The 21,848-nt window shown below is 55.7% G+C and overlaps 2 protein-coding genes across 9 annotated transcripts in view; both read right to left on the bottom strand.

The window, feature by feature from the left end:
* Positions 1–2,398: 2,398 nt before the first annotated feature.
* SHKBP1 (SH3KBP1 binding protein 1) lies at positions 2,399–13,667 on the bottom strand. 2 transcript variants are annotated; one of them, XM_082368551.1, is made up of 18 exons: positions 13,511–13,667; positions 13,226–13,279; positions 13,061–13,106; positions 12,881–12,954; positions 12,508–12,566; positions 12,198–12,278; positions 11,066–11,227; positions 10,895–10,985; positions 10,614–10,804; positions 9,909–10,024; positions 8,989–9,076; positions 8,759–8,875; positions 6,328–6,498; positions 5,118–5,273; positions 4,601–4,697; positions 3,335–3,513; positions 2,935–3,049; positions 2,399–2,814 (listed from the first exon to the last, which is right to left on the bottom strand). In XM_082368551.1, the coding sequence occupies exons 1-18, from the start codon at positions 13,594–13,596 to the stop codon at positions 2,583–2,585; spliced, it is 2,115 nt and encodes a 704-aa protein (XP_082224677.1). In that variant the 5' UTR covers positions 13,597–13,667; the 3' UTR covers positions 2,399–2,582. The 2 variants fall into 2 exon arrangements, with proteins under 2 accessions (XP_082224677.1, XP_082224678.1); XM_082368552.1 differs by lacking the exon at positions 12,508–12,566 and having other exon boundaries at positions 13,511–13,596.
* A 355-nt stretch (positions 13,668–14,022) lies between these two features.
* SPTBN4 (spectrin beta, non-erythrocytic 4) overlaps positions 14,023–21,848 on the bottom strand; it is a 73,459-nt gene continuing 65,633 nt past the window's right edge. For 3 of the 7 annotated variants that reach the window (XM_082368539.1, XM_082368543.1, XM_082368544.1), the window contains 8 exons: positions 21,703–21,787; positions 21,148–21,344; positions 19,940–20,559; positions 18,798–18,867; positions 17,834–18,126; positions 16,494–16,667; positions 16,305–16,347; positions 14,023–15,071 (listed from right to left, as the gene is read on the bottom strand). In XM_082368539.1, coding sequence (XP_082224665.1) covers positions 14,913–15,071; positions 16,305–16,347; positions 16,494–16,667; positions 17,834–18,126; positions 18,798–18,867; positions 19,940–20,559; positions 21,148–21,344; positions 21,703–21,787 — 1,641 coding nt within the window. In that variant the 3' untranslated portion in view covers positions 14,023–14,912. Of the gene's footprint in view, positions 15,072–16,304; positions 16,348–16,493; positions 16,713–17,833; positions 18,155–18,797; positions 18,868–19,939; positions 20,560–21,147; positions 21,345–21,702; positions 21,788–21,848 lie in introns of those variants that run through there. The other 4 variants (XR_014237727.1, XM_082368540.1, XM_082368541.1 and 1 more) reach the window with 4 other exon arrangements.

The raw sequence follows: 21,848 nt of genomic DNA, 5'->3' as shown, positions 1-21,848 counted from the left end.
AGGATCCCAAACCCTACCCCTTTCACGTTTGTGCCCCATCCGGGGACCCCGTCTCTCAAAGCAGTTTGATTCTTAAGGTTCCCAGTTCTGTAGCCTTAGCCCCGCCCCGAGTAGATCCCAGCCTCCGCCCACACAGGGAACTAGGCCTGACCATACGGCTGACCCCAGACTAAGAACAGCAATCAATTCAGCTTCGACTTCATCCCCAACTCCTGCTCCTTCTTCCAAGGGATGTGCAAGGAGGACAGGGGACCCCCTTCACCCTCCCGCCTTACCTTGAGGCACACGGGCTGATTCACACAGTCACACTCACACCCGCTACCGTCACCTACAGCAATCCATGCCTACACCCAAAACTGACACCCAGAAGTCTGGGCCCACCCACCGTCCAGGGACACACAGCCCCTTGGAGCAATAACGACGGCACTCAGGCCCCACTCAGGGGCATTTGTGAGTTGTCCCAGCTCAGTGATGGAGTGCCTGGCTCTGCCCACTGAATATGCCCTGTGTCCCCGTCTTCATGTAGCTCCCGCGATCCCTGCTAACGTGACCCTGCAGGACAGTGTGTCCCTGCCCCCGTTGCCCCCCTCCCCGTCTCCTACCCTGTGGCTGGAGCATTTGCTGGGGGCGCTGCCGAAATTTCTCCCTTCTGCTTGGGATCCAGGGCATCTTCAATGCTCGTTGCTAGGCAACAGCCTCTGGCTCACCACTGCAACTTCCGGGGATGGCGTTGGCTTCCCCTCCCCCCCAGAATTTGGAGTTCCCAGCTCCCAATCCCCCCCTATCAGTGCCACTATCTTCCAGGGTTGTTTCTATGTCTCTCCTGGATCCTGACCTGATCTTGACCCTTCAGAATCCCTCAGAGTTCTAGAGCCTTGGCCTTCCAGAAGCTTCCTCCATTGTATGTGTTCACACACGGGGTTTTATCCTGGTATTAAAAAAACAAACAAATCTTTTTAGTGTTCTTGATTTTCTGACATTCTCTTCCTCAGTTCTAGAATCACTAGCATCCCAGAAACACAAGTGTTCTGGATTCCCTGGCATGGAAAAAAAATGATCTCAATAATCTAGCTCTGTGAGCATTACAAAATACCCCCATATTCTAGATCACAGACATTCCAGAACACTCATGTTTTAGAATCACTCACATTTTAGGCCTCCCACTCATGTTCTAGATTCTCTGGCAATCCAGAACCCCTTGACATTATGGATTTCTTAGAATGCAAACAAATCCTCTAGTGATCTAGAAGGGAAGGGCTGGCATTCCAGAATATGCCTATGCTCTAGATTTCCTAGTAATCCAGATTCCTTTCTGTTTCCTATAATTATCAGCATTCCAGAGTGCCTGGCTTGCAAAACATTCCTACTGGTGTAGATTCATAGGCATTCTAGAAAACTCCTCTGTTCTAGAATCATTGACTTTCCAGGTCCTTTTTCAGAAACTTCTACAGTCTGGATTCTTTGATATGCAGGGAGGAAGCCTAATACTGCTCATCCACTAGCACTCTAGAATATTCCTGTGTTCTACATTTCCTAACATTCTAGACCCCACTCCCCCATGTTACAGAAGTTCTGGCATTCCAGAAACTCTGGAATTCCAGGATTAGCATATTCTAAAATCCCTTGTTCTTAGTTGGCCCACTTTCTCTTCTATTCATTGACCCAAGGAAAAGATGCAGAAAACTTCCCTGAGGAGTTGACATAGGTAGGTATTAACTGGGGAAAAACCTCAAGGATGTCAGGCTGGGGTGAGCTGATCCTGTCCTACATACCCTCCCTGGTGTGGGCAAGAGAGGGGTGAAAGACTGGGCAGCCAGGGATATGGGCAAAGTGTTTGCAGTGGTGAGGTTTGGGGTACAAATGTCACCTAGCCGACATCTGTGTTTCTGCCAATCTGTACCTATTCATCCCTGTTTGTGGTAATAGTACCCTGAGTCACCTTTCAGGAACTCTTCCTCCACTCTGTCAACATGGGGCTGACCTCACTGCCTGCCTCGTGAGGGCACATGATCCCTGGAAGAACACAGTGGTTGGTTCAGGAATGGCCATCTGATTCAGTTTAAGTCAATGAGAATCAGTCCTGTGATTCTGCTGCTGCTAGAGAGAAAAATGTTGCTAAGGAGCTACCTGGAGTCATCTTGGCACAGAGGGGGGAAAACCTGACTGAGAATGATCCCAGAGGAGAGCAAAGCCAAAAGATGGAAAGATATTCTGGATGAGTGTTTGAGCCCTGGATCCAGCCATGCCTGAAATCAGAGTGTAAACCAATTCCCCTTCTTTACTTAAACCAGGAGAGACAGATGTTCCTGAATCTACAGCCAGGGACCTGGTTGGGCACCACGCCTCTCTTACCCTTTCCCTAGGGGTGCCCAAACCCTCTCAGAACGTGACCAAGGTGTTGGCAGTGAGAACTTTATTAGGGAAGGGTGACTTTGGCTCCAGAAAAGGGAGATGATGGGGGCCTAGTAACACTAACCATTCCAAGGAGGCCCTGGCCCTGAACCCAGGGCTGTGACAGGAAGCGGGGCAGGCACCTGAGTCCCCCAGGGCCTGGGTATCTCAAGGCACCATGGCAGCCGTGGTCAGAAGGAAGTTTCAGTGAGCTTCATCTTGGGGGGTGCAAGGGGAGCCCCGAGACCCGCGGAGGGCCGGGGGGCTGGTGTCGGTGGCCGCCGGGGCTCCGGCCCGCTCCGCACCAGTTCCTGGCAGCGTTCCACGAAGCTGCCTCCCCAGCGGCGCCGGGCCTCAGCCTGGGGGGGGCTCGGGCTCCCACGGCGGCTGGACAGAGAGGCGCTGCTGAAGGCTGAGTGGAGACTGAGGGGTGATGAGGGTCAGTGCAGGTCATCAGGGTGCAGCTGGGTCCCCCCTGCCCCCTGGCCACCGTGTTCTGCCCTCCGCCCCATTGCTCAGAAGGGGAAGTGGAGTCACGCCTACCTGGTGAGAGAGGTCCGGGGCGAGGGGCTGGGGGGAGCGCCCCTCAAGGAAGCCAGCGGGGCTAGTTCGCACTGCTCCAGCTGTTCCAGCAGCTCTTCCTCTGTCAGGCCCCCTGCTGGGGGGGGGCAGGGAAGCAGGGTCAGGGGCAAGACAAGGGCACAGGCCAAGAGACAAAGGTCATGTGCAAGGACTGAGGTCGGGATAGGAGGAAAGATGCAGAGGTCAACGGACAGGGGTCAGAAGCTAAGAAAGAGAGGTTAAAAAGCAAGGGCGAGGAGGGGATGGGGGGCAGGGAAAGGGGCCAGAGGGCAAGGGCTTCGCCTCCTCGTGGCGAAGGAGGTTGTGGAGAGGGCTCAGGGTGAGTCTGTGGGGCTTGGGACGGGACTGCAGCGGGGAGTACCAGGCGCCTGGCCGAGGCCGTCCATGGCGGTGGTCAGGTCCCACAGGGCCAAGCTGCCGTTGGCCTGGCCAGTGAGGAGGTAGCGCCGCGGCCGGGAGCCCAGCCTCCGGGAGCCCTCGCACTCGAGCACCGTGAAGGCGGTGGTGGGCGAGCCGTCCACGGAGCGCACGGAGCACACCCTGAGAGGGGAGGGGCAGGGGTCACCTTGGCCACACCAGGGCCTGGCCTGGTCCCTCGTCTCATCTTTATGCCCCTCCCAGGCCTCAGTCCCCACCGTCCTTGTGGTTTCAGTTCCTGCTTCTCGGATGAGCACCCAAGCCTCTCCATCCCTCCCAAATCTACTGTCTTGGGTTCCAGCCCTGTGGGGACCAGGAGCCTCCTGGACGTCCCCAGCCCCACACACCCACCATCGGGCTCAAATGGGGTTCTCCCCCAAACATGTTGCCCTCCCTGTTCCTGTCTCCGGGAGGGCCCAAGACTCATCCTGGGTGCCTCCCTCACTTCCCAGCATTCCCCATGGCCGGCCCCCTCCTCCCCTCCCCATCTGGCCCTGATCAAGCCCTGCCCTCTCCGGCCAGGCATCTGTCCCAGCCTCCTCCCTGGGCTCGTGGCCTCCTCTCCAACCTCCAGACCATCCCCCTGAGAGCGGCCATGGCGCCCCAGGACACTCAGGACAGTCTCAGCGCTTCCATACGATTGGCAAGGCTCCGCCCCTCTGCAGCCCCATTTCCCACCTCTTGGTGCTCCAGCCCCCAGAGACCGCGTGCACGTCCCTGGTTAGCCTCTCTGGCTGTTCCAGCCTTTGCACATGCTGCCCCTTCAGCCAGGCACAGACTTTCCCCTCCCTCCTTTCTTCTGCTCGTTCCTATTTATCCTCAAGGTCTCTGCTCTGAGTCCCCTCTTCAACAGGCCCCCTTCCCAGGCTGGAGCAAGCACCGCCTCTGGGCTCCCACAGCTTCCCGTCCCTCCCCCATCCTGGCCCTGGCCCCCCAGCCTGCGCACACACCCCCAGCCCCCAGCCCGGCCCTGACTACACTGGGCGATCTCTGCTTGCGGTCTGGCAGGGGCACCTGGGATTGTTCCAGCTTCACTCCCATCCACACATGTCACACCTTTGATACCCCAAACTCCAAACCTAGGACCAGGCTTGTGTTCCTTCCCCGCCTCTGCTCCTGCGGTGCCCCTTGGCTGGGATGCCCTTCTGACCTCCCTGGCATCCTCCCTTCTCCTCTGACCACCCTCCCCGTTTGACGGGATGGTCCTCACCGCTGACCAGTGGAGGAAAGACGCACGAAGAGCTGGCTGGCATTCGGTGCCACCTTCTGAATGAACACTTGCTGGTCATCCCGCTCGCCGTAGGGGCCTGGGCCAGGTAGAGGGGGGCAGTCAGGGCCAGCTGGGGTCCCTGTGACCTCCAGATCCCAAGACTCTGCCCCCGTCCCCACTGATGAACCTCCCCACCAGGACCAGGTCCCCATCCCCAGGTGGCTAGAGTTGGGCGAGGTCAGAGAGGGTTGGGGGTCAGCAACAGTCAGTGGAGTTCAGGCACATCAGGGGCAGGGGGCGGATCCTGGGTCAGCAGGAATCAATGGGGGTAACAGAATTCAACTGGGATAGCTGGGAGTAACTGGCGGTCAATAGGGGTCAGGTGGTGATGGGTGGAGGTCAAGCCCATCAGTTGGGTGGGTCGAGAGAGGTCTACAGGGGTCAGGAAAGGGATCAGTGGAGGCCAGTGGAGGTCAGGCAGGGTCCGTGCGGTGGGGGACCCGGGGCTAGGAGGCACCAATGTCATTGCCAGCACTGCAGCCGCCATGCCCGTCGGCCGATTCCAGCGCCAGGATCTTGAATGAAGCGAGCGGGGTGGAGCCAGGCTGGGTGGAAATCATGCCACGGAAGCGAGTCACAGACCACGTCCGCACGTGGTTGCTGTCGGCACAGACTGAGGAGCCAGGGGGCAGCAGCAGGTCAGGCCCGGCCGTGGCATCACCACTGCCCAACCTTCCTGAGCCCCGGGATGACCTCCTCTCAAAGGTGTCAGGATTCAGGCCCCTCTGAATTCTTCCCTTTCGGAGAATTCTCTCTTCCCCAGAACTCCAAATAGTTAACAACCCTGTTGGCTCCGCCTCCAAATCATTCCAGGGCCTGATCTCACTTTTCCCAGTCCACTGCTCCCACCCCACCCCTACCCTGGTCCCGTCCATCTCATCTCCTGCCTGGACCATTGCAGCAGCCTCCTCCTTGGCCTTCCTGCTCCCATCCTGTCCCCACACGCAGTCAGAGGGACCCTGTGAACACCTGTGTCAGGTCACAGCCCTCCTCTGCCGTGAGACCTCCCGCGGCGCCATCTCATTCAGGGTTAAGGACAAAGTCTTCTCCATGGGTTACAAGGTCCCACTGACCTACCCCATCACCCCCCACCCCCTTCCTCACCCACTCCACTCTGGGCCCAGTGGGGCCCTGCTCTCCCTTAGACACACCAAACATCCTCCCACCTCAGAGCCTTCGCAATGCCTGTTCCCTCTGCCTGGAATGCTTGACCCCGCTGATCTGCACTGCTCATTTCTGTTCAGCGCTCCTTCCTCAGGAAGACCTTCCTGAACCATGCACTCTCCAGTGATCCTGGCACTCTCTTGGCCTCTCACACAGCTTTGTTTTTATTCATGGCCCCCATCCCCATTGCCAGATAGTGATTTATATTTTTATTGATTTATTGTCTGCTGCCCCTGCTAGAGCATCAGCTCCACGAGGGTAGGGACTTGGCCTGTCTTATCACTGTATCCCCCGTGCCTGGCAATTGCTAAATTGATTAATTTTCCCCTCTCCCTGGCAAATCCACTCTCCCCCAGACTGGTCCCCTTCACGGAATTCTCCAGAGGCCACTCCCCACACAGTCTCTCCCCAGTGGAAACCCTCATCCACCTGGCTTTGTGCTCACAGCTAAGCCATCCCTCCTGCAGGGAGATGGGCACGCGGGGCAGCCGGGTGAGGCTCACCTGAGATGAGGTGCTTCTCTGACAGCATGATCTTGGTGACGGGGCTGCGGTGCACGGTGAAGGTCTGAAAGAGCTGAGGCCCCGAGCCCACGGTCTCGGGATGCTGCACGATGACACGCACGCCCCCTGAGCTGGTGCCGTAGGCAATCTCGATCCAGTTCCCACTGTCACCTGGTGAGGGCCCGAGGAGGAAGAGGGTCACAGAGAGACAGAAACCAAGGCAGAGAGAAGAGGCAACAGACAAAGAACAGTTGCAGAGTCAGAAAGTAAAGGGAGAGGGAGAGATGGAGAGAACAAGGTGGCGAGATGTGGGAAACGGAAGAATGGGAGACAGAGGGACAGGGCAGAGAAACCAGAGACAGAAATTAAGACAGAGAGAGAGACAGATTGACATATGTACACTAGTATGTATAAAATAGATAACTAATACGAACGTGCTATACAAAAAAATAAATTAAAATTTTAAAAAAGAGAGAGACAGAGCTGAGAAGAGGGGGAAGAGAGATAGAAAAATAGAGAAACAGGGAACCAAGAAACAAATCACAGGGAGGGATACAGAGACAGAGACTGACAGAGAGAGAGAGATGGAATTCGAGAGAAAGACAGAGAAACATAGAAAGGGACATATAAACAAACAGGCCCGGGTTCAGTCTCTCCAGGGAACTAAGATCCCCCAAGCCACATGGTGGGGTCAAACAAACAAACAAAACCAGACAGACAGCAAGACAAGAAAATGAAACTCGACCCAGCGTGCCTGAGGGACTCCCCAACCTTGCCAAATTTCCACAGGGGAAAGGTATGTTGTAACGTCACAAACTTAATGGACCATCTTAAGGAATGTGGGTAAAATGTGGTTTTAATATCTTATGCAGGAGTTAGAAGCAATGGATTCAGGTTATGAATAGCAACATGAATGGATATTTAACCTAGGGCAGGATGGACAAAAGTAAGATATATAAACTGAGTTATATACCCCATACCATTTATGCAAATTCAAAAATATGTCCATAATATCCATTTTGTAAGGACACATACAAATGAAAATATAAATGCTGAACGTGACAGAATAGTGGCACGTGGTGAGGAGGGGGATGGGGAGGAAAGGAGTAAATCAATGAAATAAGAAAGGGGCCTTAGGAATTCCCTGGCAGTCCAGTGGTTGGGGCTCCGCGCTCTCACTGCCAAGGGCCTGGGCTCGATCCCTGGTCAGGGAACTAAGATCCCACAAGCCACATGGTGTGGCCAAATAAATAAATAAATACAGTTTTAAAAAAGAAAGGGGCCTTATGTGATGACATGCTGTGAAGTTAAGTTTATTATTAGTTTACTCCTGCTAGAAAAAAATGCACTGTGACCCCTACCTCACACCATACACAAAAGTTAATTTGAAATGGAACAGAAACCTACGTGTAAAAGCTAAAACTGCAAAGCTTCTAGAAGAAAACATAGGGAAAAATCTTCACAACCTGGGGGTAGGGTAAGAGATCTTAAGCTCCAAAAAAGCACTAACCATTAAAAAAAATTAATCGTTACCCAAAGTGAAAAAAGTCAGACACAAAAAGCCACATACTGCATGATTCCGTTTACATTAAATGTCTAGAACAGGCAAATCCATAGAGACAGAAAGTGGATTAGAGGTGTCCAGGGGCTGTCAGAAGGGAGGACTGGGGTGTGATTGTTAATAAGCATGGGGTTTCTTTTCGGGGTGATAAAAACGTCCCGGAATTAGATAGTGGTGATGGTGGCACAACTTTGTGAATCTACTAAAATTACTCAGTTGTGAATTTTATGGTATGGGAATTATATCTCAGTAAAAACAAACAAAAAAACTATTTTTCTGCATTTGCAATCAAGAAAGGAAAACACAAAGATTGTCTGAAGTGAGAGAACTCGGCTTCATCCACTGTAAGACATGCATCCTCTTTTTGTTTGACTGTTTATGTTTTTTTGATTTTGTTTGTTTGGGGTTTTTGTTTGTTTGTTTGTTTGTCTTTTGGGGGGGGTTTGGCCACGATACACAGCTTATGGGATTTTAGTTTCTGACTAGGAATAGAACCTGGGCCCTCGGCAGTGAGAACTCAGAGTCCTAACCACTGGACCACCAAGGAATTCCCAAGACATGCATCCTCTTTGTTTTAGGAGTGTGCAAGCATCACGCCCTAATCACAGATATGGGAAAGAAACACCAAGATCAACTACTAGAGGTCAATTCTGCCCCTGGTGAAGAGGCCCGCCGTGGCCGAGCACCTAGAACAGTGCTTATATGTAAGTGGTGCTCAGTAACTGTTTGTTGAATGACTGTATGAGTTGAATCTGTCTCCCTCTCCATAAATCTCACTGGGTCATGCTACACAAGTGATGGGGAGACAGCTGCGGGCTGGGGCCAGGGCTGGCTGCTGACGGCAGGGCGGAGAGCTGAGCTATAGCTTACTGGTCTTTGGGGTGAGGTAGACGCTCAGGGCTGTGACTCCATCCTCCGCCGGGTCCCGGTAGAGCTCGCTGACAAGGAGGTCATTGTCCTTCATGCGCAGGGGGAATTTCTGCACATCTGGGGTGGACAGGGAGGATAGAGTGCGTTTGTTCAAGGTACCCCAGCCTTTCCCCTCCTCTCCCACCCTCAGGGGAGGCTCTCAGGCAGCTGGGGTGCCGGCTGCTGCTCACCCACGTAGTAGATGGAGCCGTTGTTGCAGCCCAGGAGGAGGAAGGAGCCTGCAGCATCGTAACTGGTGATGGGCTGCACCTCCTGGACCTGGGGGTGGAGCGGGGTGGACTGTGGCCATGGTGCCATCCCTTCCTCTGCCTCTGCAGTGCCCCTCTGCCTCTGCAGTGCCCCTCCTGGCATGCCCATGCCTCCCTGCTCCAGCACCCCCCCTCCAGTTTCTAGGCCCACTCCTCCCCAGCCTTGCCTGCTCCAGGCCTGCATCACCGGCGTCTGTCTCTGAATGGCTCTTGGTTGGCGCTTCTGTCTCGTGGCCTCTCCTTGACTCTGTATTTCTGACACTTCTTTATTCATCTCCATCTTTCTCTCTGTGTCCCTTCATCTACTACGGTCATTTAGTCCTGGTTTCTCTCCATCCACCCTCTTTCTGTCTCTCTGGCACCTCTGACCTCCTGTTTCTATTTGTCTGTTTCTCTCCATCTCTGTTTCTTTCTCTCTCCTTTCTCTGTTTGTCTGTCTCTCTCACCCAAACACTCACACTTTAGAAAACAACGCTGTGGGTGTATTTTTTGTTTTACATGTTGGACAGAGCTTGGGGCGAGTGCAGAGAGAATGACGGACGTTTGCACGTCTGTCTCTGGGTTTCCGCCTCCTCAACCATCTCCTCTCACCCGGTCTCCCACCCAGTGTCTGGAGAATCCTCTCTTCCTTTCCAAACCCACCGTCCTTCACGTCAGCCACGAAGGCCTCCTGGATCCTCCTTTGGCCTCTATCATATCCCATCCTACCCCACCACTGGATCTGGCCCACTGCTGGGTTCCCTGGTTCTCTCCAGGTCGGGTGCGGCAGAAAGGAACCCCTCCCTGGGTCTGACTGGTCTGGACACCCGAGAAAGAAGCAGCAGGCTGGCCAGTGCCCTGACCTGCCAGTGCTTGGTGACGGCGTTCCACACCCCAATGCGCCCTGTGTGGCTTGTGGCAATGAGCTGGTTCCCGACGAAGAATAAGGCCTCCACAGGCACGCCCAGATGGAAGACTCCTGCACAGGGTGAGGAAGGCTGAACCAGGGCCCCCTTTCACGGGGGAGGAGAGGGGTGGCAGGAAGAACTCCAAGGGCCAGAGGATTCAACTTGGTCACAGAATCTTTACAGGCTAGAGGATTCTAGCAGGAATTACAGAGGATTACAACGGGCCAGATTCCTGCCGGGGTGTGGGACTCTAATAGGGTGTGGAATTCTAACACAGCTAAGATTTTCAACAAAGGCAAAAAACTCTATGGGCAGCAGAGGATTCTCACGAGGATTACGATTTGTTAGGGAACAGATTAGTCTAAGGAGTCAGATTTATAATGGGAACAGATTCTAACAGGTCTGGGATTTTACCGGCATGGAGAATTCTACCAAAGCAAAGAGATCTAACAGGGCAGTGAATTCTGACGGAGGAGAGAACTGTATGTGGGTGGAGTTTTCTACCAGACCAAGGAATGCTAACAGGATACGGAATTCTAAAGGGCTGGAGCATCCTAATAACGCAAAGAGAATTGTGGCACATGGGCTGTTTTAACAGGCCACAAGCTGGAGTAGAATTCTAAAGCGCAAAAGGGTTCTGGAAAAAGCCGGGTGCCATACCTATCTCAGAGCCGCCGCCTTCTGCCTGCAGAGCCCACAGCAGGATCTCGCTGCCCGTGGCTGCTGCCACCATCTTGTCATGCTCACCCAGGGCCCCACTGAGCACCCGGGTTGTGAGTGCCAGTCGCTCAATGGGCCAGTCCAGGCGGGGACTGGAGAACACCAGCTGCCAGCCAGAGGCTTCCTTCAGCCTGGAAGATTGAGGGACGTCATGAACCCTCACCCTGAGCCCTCCCCATCAACAGGGCTTAAGGTGTCCTCCCACCGCCCTCCCTGAGCACCTATAGCAGACAAGAAACTGGGTATAGGCCACGGCGATCCAGTTGTGGTGTCCACACACCAGGCGCACCATTCCCGGCTCCTCTGGTAGCCCTTGGGGGGAAAGGCAGGGATCAGGGCAGGGTCACAGGGGCCCACTGGCTGCCCCAATCTCCCAAGAGACAGAAATGTACCTGATGGGGAGGGAGGTGCTTTCTCATCTAGCATTCGGCCCAGCAGCCCTGCATTGCCCAGGTTGGGGGGCATCGTGTTGCTCCGTCGAACAGGGGCTGGGCGTCCCCCTGCTTGCTGGGGCCCCACCAGGCTGTGCCTGTTCCGCCGCTTCACTGGGAACACTGTGGCAGGGAGAAGGGGCAGAGTGACAATCATTGTAATAATTGTAATAATTGTCACCTAGCAGGCACTTAAAGTGTGCCAGATACTGATTTTGCCATGTGAGTAGCATCGTCTCCTAGAGAAAAGATTTTTGGTGGTGCAGGGACATGGCGTTAAATGAGACTGAATCACACAGCGAGCTGCTCCCTTTTCAGTTCCTTTGAGCTCATCACAAAGAAAGAATCAGTTTGGGGCTGCCACGATACTGATACCTCTTCAATATTTGGCAATCTTTCCTTTTAAGAAATGGAAGCCTGTCCCATTGGCAGACAACAGCATCTACCCAGAGTTTAATTACACTGTTATGTTTGGGGTTTATTTCACGTCTACTTATTTATGGCATGAAGGTAGTGACAAAAAGCTTCTATTTAAAACAATTAAAAAAAAAAACCAGGGTCAAACTAAGTTAAGAGAACAATACGTCTTCATATTTGGCAAACTTCATGAAGGTAGTAGGTCTTGACTGAGGTTAGGGAAATAAAGCCATAAACTGAATTTCCCCACTCTGTTCCTTCTACCTATCAGCAAAGCCTAGTAGAGTACAGTTCCCAATAACCACTGGTGCATATTTTCCATGGCCAGTGGGCTGGCTGCTCCGTGGACATTACAGTCAATAACTCTCCTTTAATATTTCTCCCCTCCATGCAAAGGACACCAGTTCTCCCTAAGCCTCCCTACAAGGAAATCAAACCTGGACTACAACTCCCATTGGGCTCTAGGGTAAGCTTCTGAGCCTCAGGGGGACTAGCCTGGCCCATTGCCTCGTTGGAAATGCTGTTTCTTACTTCCTTTCCAAGCATCAGTCCAAGCAGCCGATATAGAACTACAACTCCCATAGTGTCTCAGGGCCCACAGCTCAGGCACCCAAGAGCTGCAGCCTTATGGGAAATGTAGTCTTTAGTCCCCCCTCCATTCCTTAGTAGTTCCCACCTGGTGGAGGCAGGTAACCATTGAAGAGGACGTTTCCGCAAGAAGATCGATCCAACTCTTCCCGAAGCTGCAGACGACGAACTAAGACGGAAGGACTCAAAGGCTGGGACTTGGAGAACACTGAGGCAGATCCCTTTCCCCCTCCCCCATCTCTTTCTCCACAGAATATCACCACCCTCCTGAGACCCAGGACCAAACCCAGAGCTCTCAGCTCTAACCCAAGCTTCTTTCAGGAGAGAGGGGAAAGGGGGAGCATCATTAGAGAGCTGGTTTTCTATGGGATGAGGATGCTAAAGGGGGCCCCACTTACCCAGAGGAGTGAGCCCATAGAACTGGGCTTCGTGGAGGAGGCTGGAACCGTGGACACCCCTGGGTAGTAGAATTGACTAGGGGTCAGGGTCTGGGGAGTGGGAGTGGACAGAGAATTCTGAGGACGAAGTTTTCAAAACTGCACAGAGAATCTCAAGAGGTAGAAAATTTTGATGGGATCAAGATTCTAAAGGAGCAATGATCTGGGCGGTGAAAATGTGTGTGTGTGTGTGTGTGCTTTGTGGTGGAGAATTCTAAGGACGCATAATTTAAATATGATCAAGGAGCTTAAGTGAACATTCTGAAGGGAAGAAGAGACTTCCGGGGGGGGTGGTGAAGACGGTGGGGGACTCCCCTTTATCTTCCATGCCAACCTGGGGTCCAACTCTTTGGTGCGCAGGAAGTTGAGGATAGGGGCGAAGACGGTGGGGTCCCTGTCGATGAAGATCTGCGGGGAAGGGAGGCAGAGGATAGGTAGGGCAAAGAGCGGGGCTGAGTGGGGATCCTGTCCCTCCTCCTACTGGCCGCCCCATATCAGCTCTTGCTCTACTCACGGCTCCGGTCTCATCTTTCAGTGTTGAGATGCGTCCGCTCAGAAGACTGCAGGGAGGGGACGCAGAGCAGGTGTCACGGGCCGGGGTGTGTGTGTGAGGGGGAGATTAGGTCTCCCCATACCCTCTCCTCCCGCCCCCCCACCCCAAACTCGCTCTCCCAATCACCTGGAGAAGAAGGAGTCTGGGATCCAGGTGAGAGTCTGGCGAGAGGTACTGAATCTGTGCGGGGACCGTGAGCGGACGCGAGATGATGGAGGGAGGATGAGGAATGCGGCCCCCAATCTCAACCCTGTGAGTTCCCTTCCCTCCCCCAGCACCCATCCAGGCTCCCGCGCCTCCAGCAGGGGGCGGAGCAATCCTTGATGGACAGGAATTCCCCCGGGAGAGGCGGGTACTCCCACCCCGTTCCCCGCTCCCGAGAGTAGCGCCTCAGGAAACTCCTACGCTCACCTCTTGCCTCCCACGTTCAGATGAATCACCTCCCCGGGAGGTCCCCGACCTGGGACCCCGTCTGCTGCAGGGGCCGCGGCTGCCATGGCCCCCGGGTTAGCCGGCTGGCCTGCACCCGCTTCCGGGTGTGCATCCCGCCCCGCCCCCACCGGGTGCTCATTGGGCAGGAGACTCCCGGAGCCACCGGCGATTGGGTAAAGCGCTCTCCCGTCGCAGTTAATTTCTCCGCCTCCTTAAAGGGTCCCGCCTTTCCTGTCCTGGACGGGGCGGACCGAACGGCTCCCTTGGGGAAGTTTAGTTACCACGGATAGCAAAACGTTCCTCCATCCCTCTGGGGTTCCCGATTTAGGAATTGCATATAGGTGATTCGTCGGGGACACGTGTTTAGACCTCGAAATTAGTCCACACCAAGAGGGACATCTAAATGTTCTCCGCAAGACAGTTTCTTCCCCTCGCCCCACCCAGTCCTCCTGGGCGCAGCCCATGAATCGCGAACAAACCAGCACAGACCGTCAAAGCCAAAGGATTTATTATAGGTACACAGAGTGCGCGCCTGCCACACGCCCCCACACCCCTGGGTCCCAGCGGCTTCTCCAGGTGGCCATGGGGGCTGCCCACAACCCGGTTCCCCCACTCCCCAGGAAAGTGCTCCAGCCAGAAGCATGCAGGGGGAGGGCTTCCCCTCGCCCCTCCCCTCCCGAAGTGGCATTTACAGCTGGAGGGGGGAGGAGAGAGGAAGACAGTTTTGAGCTTTGACGCCCCTCCCATTAAAAGCCTTCGCGGATGCGGGGCGGGGGGAGGAGGAGGTCGACGTTTTGCAAAAATAAACTAAGTCAGGAATTAACCGCATGGCTCTGAGACGGCGGAGTGCGGGGGCTAGGGCCCCTTCACTCCCCCTTCCCAGACAGAGATCAAGGCAGCATTGGAAGTGAGGTAAAGGCAGGGAGGGGGGCGTCCCCTCCCCACCCCCTAGCACCCTGGATGGTCCAGGGGACCTCACCAGCGCCCCCATGCCCATCCCTAGGGCGGGAATTATCGCCCCTACCACCCCAGCTTCTTGGGGCTGGATCTGGGCATCCGGGCAGGGAGCTTGGCTCAACTGGCCCCTTACCCGCCCCCCCCCCCCGCAACAAGCTCAGTTATTGCATAAAAATAATGGAGCCCCAGCACCTGGGGTGGAGGTGGCGAGCGGGAAGGGGCCGAGATATGGCTATAGGGGCAGCAATCCCCCCACCACTTCTTGGGGTGCAGGAGAAGTCCCCTCCTTTCCAGTGCCGGTCAGGGCGCGTCCGCAGTGTTGGTGGGACTAGAGCCCCCCGCCCCTGCGGAAGAGAAAGTGTCTTTGTGCCCACAGTGCGGGGAGGAGGGGCGGGGAGGTGAGTCAGGCCCTGCGGGTGGGAAGTCACTTCCGGCGCCCGCTGGCCCTGCGCTCCCCCGCCTCCCGCTTGGGATTGCCCTCGTCTGTGGACGACGTGGTGGGTTGCGTCTGGCCCCAGCGGGCGATCTCGGCGTGTTCCCCCACCGAGGCGGCCACAGCCTCCAGCCAGCCGTTCATCTCCTCCTGGAGAGAGAAACAGGACACAGTCTATATTTGGAAGAGAGAAGACTGATGAATCTAGAATCAGACTGCCCACTCTGAACCTGTTTCCTCATCTATTAAATGGATAATAATAACAGTAACAGTAATGATGATGATGATGATGATGTAAATAGTTACATAGCACTTATTTTGTGCCTAGCTCTGTTCTAAGCACTTTTGTGGATTAATTCACTTAATCCTATGCATTTGGATTATATCTAACTCCCACTATAAACAACAAGAAGCAATAATATCAGCAGACACAAAGCACTGTAATTTTACGGGCCCTGTAAGTGCTCTACCTGTATCAACTTATTTAATTCTCACAATAATCCTATGATGGAAAACTATTTTTATCTCCATTTTAAAGATAAGTAAAAGAGGCATGGAGGGAATGAAGGCCTACTTCATAGCCTCTTGTGATGATGAATGAGGTAACAAGTGTTACTATTTTCAGCATCTCTTCAAACCACCTCCATGCCTGCTCCTCCTCCCCTGACCGCTCTCCTTAGCCCCAGTCCCAAGGTCCACTCACATTCTTGTCTCTCACCCACCTCCTCCTCCCCTCCCCACAGGCCTGCCCTAGTCCAGCCTTGTGCTCTCCCACTTGGGTTCCTGCCCTGGCCACCTCCTGTGCTCCACACCTCCGCTCTGGCCCTCTCCAATCTACCCTGCACATGGTAGCCAAACGGATCTTTCTTATGCATCACTGTAACCCTCCCTTGCTCAAAACTCTGCCATGGCCCCCTAGGGCCCTTAGAATAAACTCCAGCCTCCTCCAAATGACCCATGGTGTCCTTAAAGATCCAGCCTCTGGGAACCCTTCTGAGAACTTTCCTCCTTGAACTCTCCTCCAGCACAGTTAACCCTTTGCGATTCTGTACTTCTGGTTCTTTGCACTTGTAGTTCATCTTTTTTTTTTTTTTTTTTTTTTTTAAGCTAACTCCCTCCCAACTTTCCAGTTTCATCTCAGAGGCCAAGGCAAGGAGGTTGGATGTTGTCCTGGGGCCTCCAGGCCAGCCCCTGATCTTCCACCTCCCCCCAGCTAGATTAGGAACTTCTTCTGGTTTCTCATTGCCCATGGGCTTTCCCATTTCAGCCCTGGTAACTCTGGCTTGTGCTTCTCCTCTTCACAGCCCCATCACTCTGGGCCAGGAGTCAGCCAGCTAGGTGGTTCATGAGGTCGAATAGGGGAGAGAAAGGAACAGATCTCACCTCATCTTTAGCCTGGAGCAAAAACTCACTGCCGTCCTGGGTTCTGTGGGAGAGGACACAGGATCTGGGGGCTCTGAGGCAGAGCCCCAGCCCACCCATCCACCAACCGTCCTCCAGGGAAGCAGGGCATTGCTGGGAGGGGGAAGGTGGGTCCTGGACCCTCCCTCTTGCCCATTGAGGGGGTCTCACTGGAGCTTGAAGACGTGCTTCTTTTTCTTGTAGTCACTAGCCACCTCGCTGGTGGCCTTGTGCAGGCTGAGCAGTGGCTCCCCGCCATGTGTGCCCCCCGATGCTGGGCCCTTGGCGTCCTTGTAGAAGCCCAGCTCCCCCTTGCTGAGCACGCAGTACAGGCTCACCCACGACCTGGGGTGACGACATGGGGCTCAAGGCAGAGTCGCAGCACTCTGCCTGAGTACTCTTCATTAATACCCTTCATGGGCTGAATGTGCTTGAGCCTTCCTCCCTCTGGACCTTTGCCCTAGTTGGGCCATACACCTGGAGTGCTCTTCCTTATGGCAGTTGCTGAGCTGAGAGGAGGGTCTAAGTCTCTGGGTACCAAGCCTTTGTCCAGGCTGGCCCCTGCCGGGGTTGGCCTTCCTTATCCCCTCCCACACTGAGTTTCCTGAAGGCAACACTTAAGCTGTCTCCTCCACAGGCCTCTGCTTGGGCATGTTCCTCGCCACTCCTCCACCACCCCCACCCCGAACCCCGAATCCCCTGAAGGGAGATCTATTGGCCTACTGTCTGGAGTGAGGAATTCTTGTCTCCCCATTCAGCGGAAGCCCCAACCGAGGAGGAAGTCTCCCACGATCAAAATACATCCAGGTGCCCCTGTTTATTCCCACCTTGGTCTCAGCACAAGGAGGAAAGACTACCTCCACAGGCAAAACCTCAATCTGTTCTGCCCAACTCCTTCTGCTTGTTCAACGCTTCCCTTATGGGCTCCACCTCTCCCCAGATTCTGCCTCTCAGTTGGACAAAAAAGAGTTGGACAATCCGGAGCTGGACTCCAAGAGTAGACACATCACTGTTAGGCCCCCATCTGGAAACCTATATGAGGTGCCCCCCACCCCTCAGCCCTCAGTTTGGGATCCGCCCCTTATCAGGCCCTTCCTCAATTTGAAATTGAAATAAATGAACCCACCCCACTCACTGGTTGAAGTACCTTTCCAGGCTCCACCTCACGAGCCTTGAGAATCCTCTAGACTAGACCCCACATCGTTTGCTTTTAGCTCTAGTTAACTCTTGGGTTGGTTGCTATGAGATTGGGTAGTAATAACTTTTTCTTCAGGTCCCGCCCCCATCTAAGCTCCACCCACTCACCCATTGGACGCACTAACCTTAAGCCCCGCTCCTCCGGTTCACTGATTGATTCTTTGAAGTTAAGGCCCCCTTTTCAGGCCTCGCCTGCCCCGCCACGGGTTGGGCGCCCTAAAGTTTAGCCCCACCCCGCCTCTTCAGACCCACTTATTCATTCATTTGGCCCAGAGCTTGGGACCCGCCTTCCAAAGCCCCGCCCACACGCTCACCGGTTGGACGACTTGCGGTTAGCGTCGAGCTCGCGCTTGCGCAGCAGGAAGCCCTCGTGCTGCACTGTATGAGTGGGCGGTGGCGGAGGTGCGGGGGCGGAGCTGCCCTGGGCCGGGGCGGACCGCGAGCGCCGGCTTCCCCCGCCCTCACCACCCTCTCGGGGCCGCGGCCGCCGTCGCGGCTTGGGCCGGTCACGCGCCCGCGGCCGGTCCGGCCGAGGTGTCCGCTCTGGCGGCTCAAGCCCGTTGGGCAGGCGGCCGGGGGGAAGCTCGCGAGGCTGAGGCAGCGACGGCTGTGTGAAGGGAGGGGGAAGAGGGGTGCTGTCCATAGTGGGGTGTGGGAGCCATCTGTCTGGGGGAACTCACAGGTCTGGGGGTCCCATCTGTCTGCAGGGCAATCTGTCTTGATGGCGAGTATGGGAGGATCTCAGGGTTGGAGGCCCAACTCTTAAGGGCTCCCCCGGTCTTGGGAGTGGGTCTGTCAGGACTCCTACATTTGGAATCCCTCTCGAACTTTGGGGGAAGGGAGTTAGACCTATGGAGGTAGGGGGTGCAGGCAGGTAGATGTCCTAGCATCTTTGTAGGAGGAATCTGGGGCCTCCTGTGTGTGTACGGCTGTCAGTAAGGAAATTTGAGACCCCCACTGGGCTAGAGAAAAAGTCCAGGACAGATGTGGAAAGAGTCTGGAGTCTACTTCTGTGTGTGTGTGTGTGTGTGTGTGTGTGTGTGTGTGTGTGTGTGTGTGTGTGTGGAGGGCGGTAGGAGTCTCTTAGGTCGGTGGCCTCATCTTTCTAAGGGAGAAAATTTGTTTGTGGGAGGCATCTGGGGGCCCTCTCCATCCCCTGAGAGCCTCTGCAGGGTTCAGATAGGGGGGCAGGGCCAGGCACTGGTGTTTCTGGGATTCTGACTCCGGTTCTGAGGAGAGGGGCCCCCATACCCCCACCCATACCGAGGCTCAGCTTACCCCAACAGGGAGCCCTGGGCCTGCCTCTTTCTCCTGCAGCTGCTCCACAATGTCAGCCAGGGTGGCCTTCCTGGGGGTGGGGGGGTGGGCACAGAAAGACCCAATGGAACTGAGATGCCTTCTCCCAGAGACCAGCCTGGCTGGCTAGAGGAGCCTCAACCTCTTAGCCTGAGATGCCAGGTCCCTGTCCGCTTCTGCAGCTGCCTGTCTCAGATGTCTGCCTTACACACCACAGGTGCTCAGCACATGTCTGCCAAATGGAAGATGGAACCTCTCTCCCCTCTTGAGTTTTAAGCAACACAAAGACCAAAATGCAAACTGGTGCCCTCAAGCCTTTGAACATACTGTTGCCTTTTTCCACCCACCCTCAAGCTCCCTGGACTTCGCCCATCCCAGCACTGATCATTCTGGGTCACACTCTCTGGTGACAAGTCTGTTTCCCCCACTGGACTGTGAGCCCCATGAAAGCAGGGCTGGAGCTGGTTGGGTCATTGCTCTCCCCAGCACATACCACACACAGAGTGGGCACTCAGCCAATGTTCACGAAATACAAAATTAAAAGGGGTCAGGAAGTCATTGTCACTGAAACGTATTTGACCAAAGGCCTCTTTCTGGGGACACAGCTGGTTGAAGTGATGTGCACAACACACTCAGGATTCTGAAAGGCCTGGGTTCCAGTCATGCTTCACCCAAGCTGAGTGACTTGCCCTCTGTGAGCCTCAGTTGCTCCATCCATAAAATGGATATGATTACGGCACCCAGTTTATAAGGCTGAGAGAGACTGTGATAAAGGGTCTTAACTCCAATCAGGGAGGTGATGGTTCCACCATTAGCCCAGTGGAGAAACTGAGATTCAGAGAGGATAAAATCCCTGCCCAGGGTCATCCAGGGGATTTGATGCAGGGGTCAGAAACTCAGTAGCAGAGAACCTGCACCTGGAGGAAGCCACTGTCACTGTGGGGTAGTGGGAACGACTCCCAACCTCTTCCAGCCTCAGTTTACATCTCTGCAGAACGGGTGCCACAAATGTATCTCCCTCCCTAGGCAGTTCTGAGCCCGGAAGCCCTCTCCGCTGGGCCTGTGTGGCTCCAGGAGCCCTCCGTGTCCCCCTTCCTCCACTCCCTGGGCACATGGGGCCTCACCCCTTGGCCAGGTCTCCTCTGGTGGGCATCTCCTGTTCGCTGGACTCCTGCCGCTCCAACCGCCGCTCCCGCCGCTCGCGCCGCCTCTCCATCTGCTCGTAGCGGCCCAGGGTAAGGCTGTGTGCCACCTCATGTTCCGTTGACTCCGGCCGCTCTGGCCGCCGCCTCCGCGCAGCCTCCTCAGGTTGCTCGGCCGATTCCTGCCGCTCCTGCCGCCGCCTCCTGGGCAGCTCCTCCGCGTGATCAGCGGACTCCTGACGCTCTGGCCGCGGCCGGACCTGCTCCGCTGCCGCGGGGGCCCCAGGGGTCTCCGCGGCGTCCTCTGGTGCAGCCGGCAGGGCCGTGGGCTCCACCCTCCCCGGGACCTCCGGCAGCCGGTCGATGCGCGGCTGGAGGCGCTCCGGCTTGAGCTCCTGGCGCACGTACCCCACCCGGGTCCGCACCTCGGCCGAGAGCGTGTCCGAGGCCCGGCGGGCCAGGGGCTCCAAGCCCCTCTCATAGCCCCCTGGTCGCAGCAGGGGCGCAGCCTTGGCCGCCAGTTCCGTAGGGTCTCCAAAGAACTTGCGCCCCAGTAGTGGGGTGGGTGGCTGCTTGCTCTGTTCTGCCTTGAGTTTCTCGACCTGGGGACAGAGGGGCCAGGCTCAGGTGGAAAGGCGGGGTGGGGGCGGGGCCTGGGAAGGTGGCTCTGGGACATCTGCCTCACCACCTAGTTTATTAGTTATTAGTGAAAAAGCAAGGTTGTCCAGGCCTGTCTCTGCCAGGAGCTTAATTCCTATCTTCTCCGGCAAACACCTAGTGTTCTTTTAAGAATTGGCTAAATCATCACTTTCTCTAGGTGCCTTTCTGCCCCCCCCCCACTGCCTCCTTCCTTCAAGACCTTAATACTTTTAATTACAATGGTCTCTTCTCCTCATTCTTCAAGTCTCAGATCAGACACCCCCAGGCCAAGACAAGTGTTTCTGGGCTCTCATGTCCCCCTGTGCTTCCCCCATCCTAGCCCTGGACTGTCGCTGGTGACAGGTGACAGGTCTGTCCCCTCCCCCCTTCAATCCTCTCCCCCCACCCCCGTACCCCCCAGGACTGGGAGCCCAATGAGGGTGTGTCTCGGCTCTCACTCAACACAGCGCTGAGCCCGTGTGTTTGTCTCATACAGAGAGATGGGTGTGGAGCCATGGGAGGGGCGCTGGGGCAGGAAATGGGGTGCTGACCGTGGTCAGGCGCCGTAGAGAGCTGAACCTTTCTTCCCAGGCCGCAGCCGCTTTGCGGAAGGCCTCGTGTCGCCGGATAAGCTGCTCTACCTCGTCCACGCTGCTCCCCAGCTCCCGGCTCTGCAGGAGCGGCTCCTGGGCCGTCAGCCAGGCATCAGCCACCACCGCCTCCTGGGCGAACTGGTGCACTTCCAGCACTGAGGAGAGACATTTGGGGTAAGGGTGCTGGGGGCACCTGTGGGCCCTTCACGGGGGCAGTGGCTATTTTTTCTGGCCTTCCACACCCCCTCTGGCTTCCCAGCCCTGACCACTCTGGGCTCTGCAGGAAGGAGAGAGGCGGGGGCTATTTCTGAGGGCACCAGCTTCTCCCCTAGGTTTCTGCCATCAGGGAGTCAATGATAGGGCAGCGCCCTTGTCCACCCTCCCAGGCCTTCATGTTTGCTGCTGAGGACCCATGGGGTGTGCAAAGCATGACTGTCACCCTCTGGGCTTTTCCTGACACGCTGGGGCACATCCCTGTGCCCTTGAGCCACGTGTGTCTGGGGCCCCACTCACTCTGCTGCAGCCACTCCCAATGGCGGTCCCACTTGTCCGACACCTCCTCCTTCCTGGTTCCCAGCTTGTCCAGCTGTGCCTGGATCTGGGAGTGGCGGGTGGGTAGGGAGAGGCATCAGGGGTGGCTCCCACCCCGATGGGCACAG

The sequence above is a fragment of the Balaenoptera borealis genome (genome assembly GCF_965194805.1).
Source record: "Balaenoptera borealis genome assembly, chromosome: 19".
NCBI classification, from domain to species: Eukaryota; Metazoa; Chordata; class Mammalia; order Artiodactyla; family Balaenopteridae; genus Balaenoptera; species Balaenoptera borealis.
The sequence above is the reverse complement of the archived record's forward strand: the minus strand, read 5'-3'. Positions and strand labels throughout refer to the sequence as shown.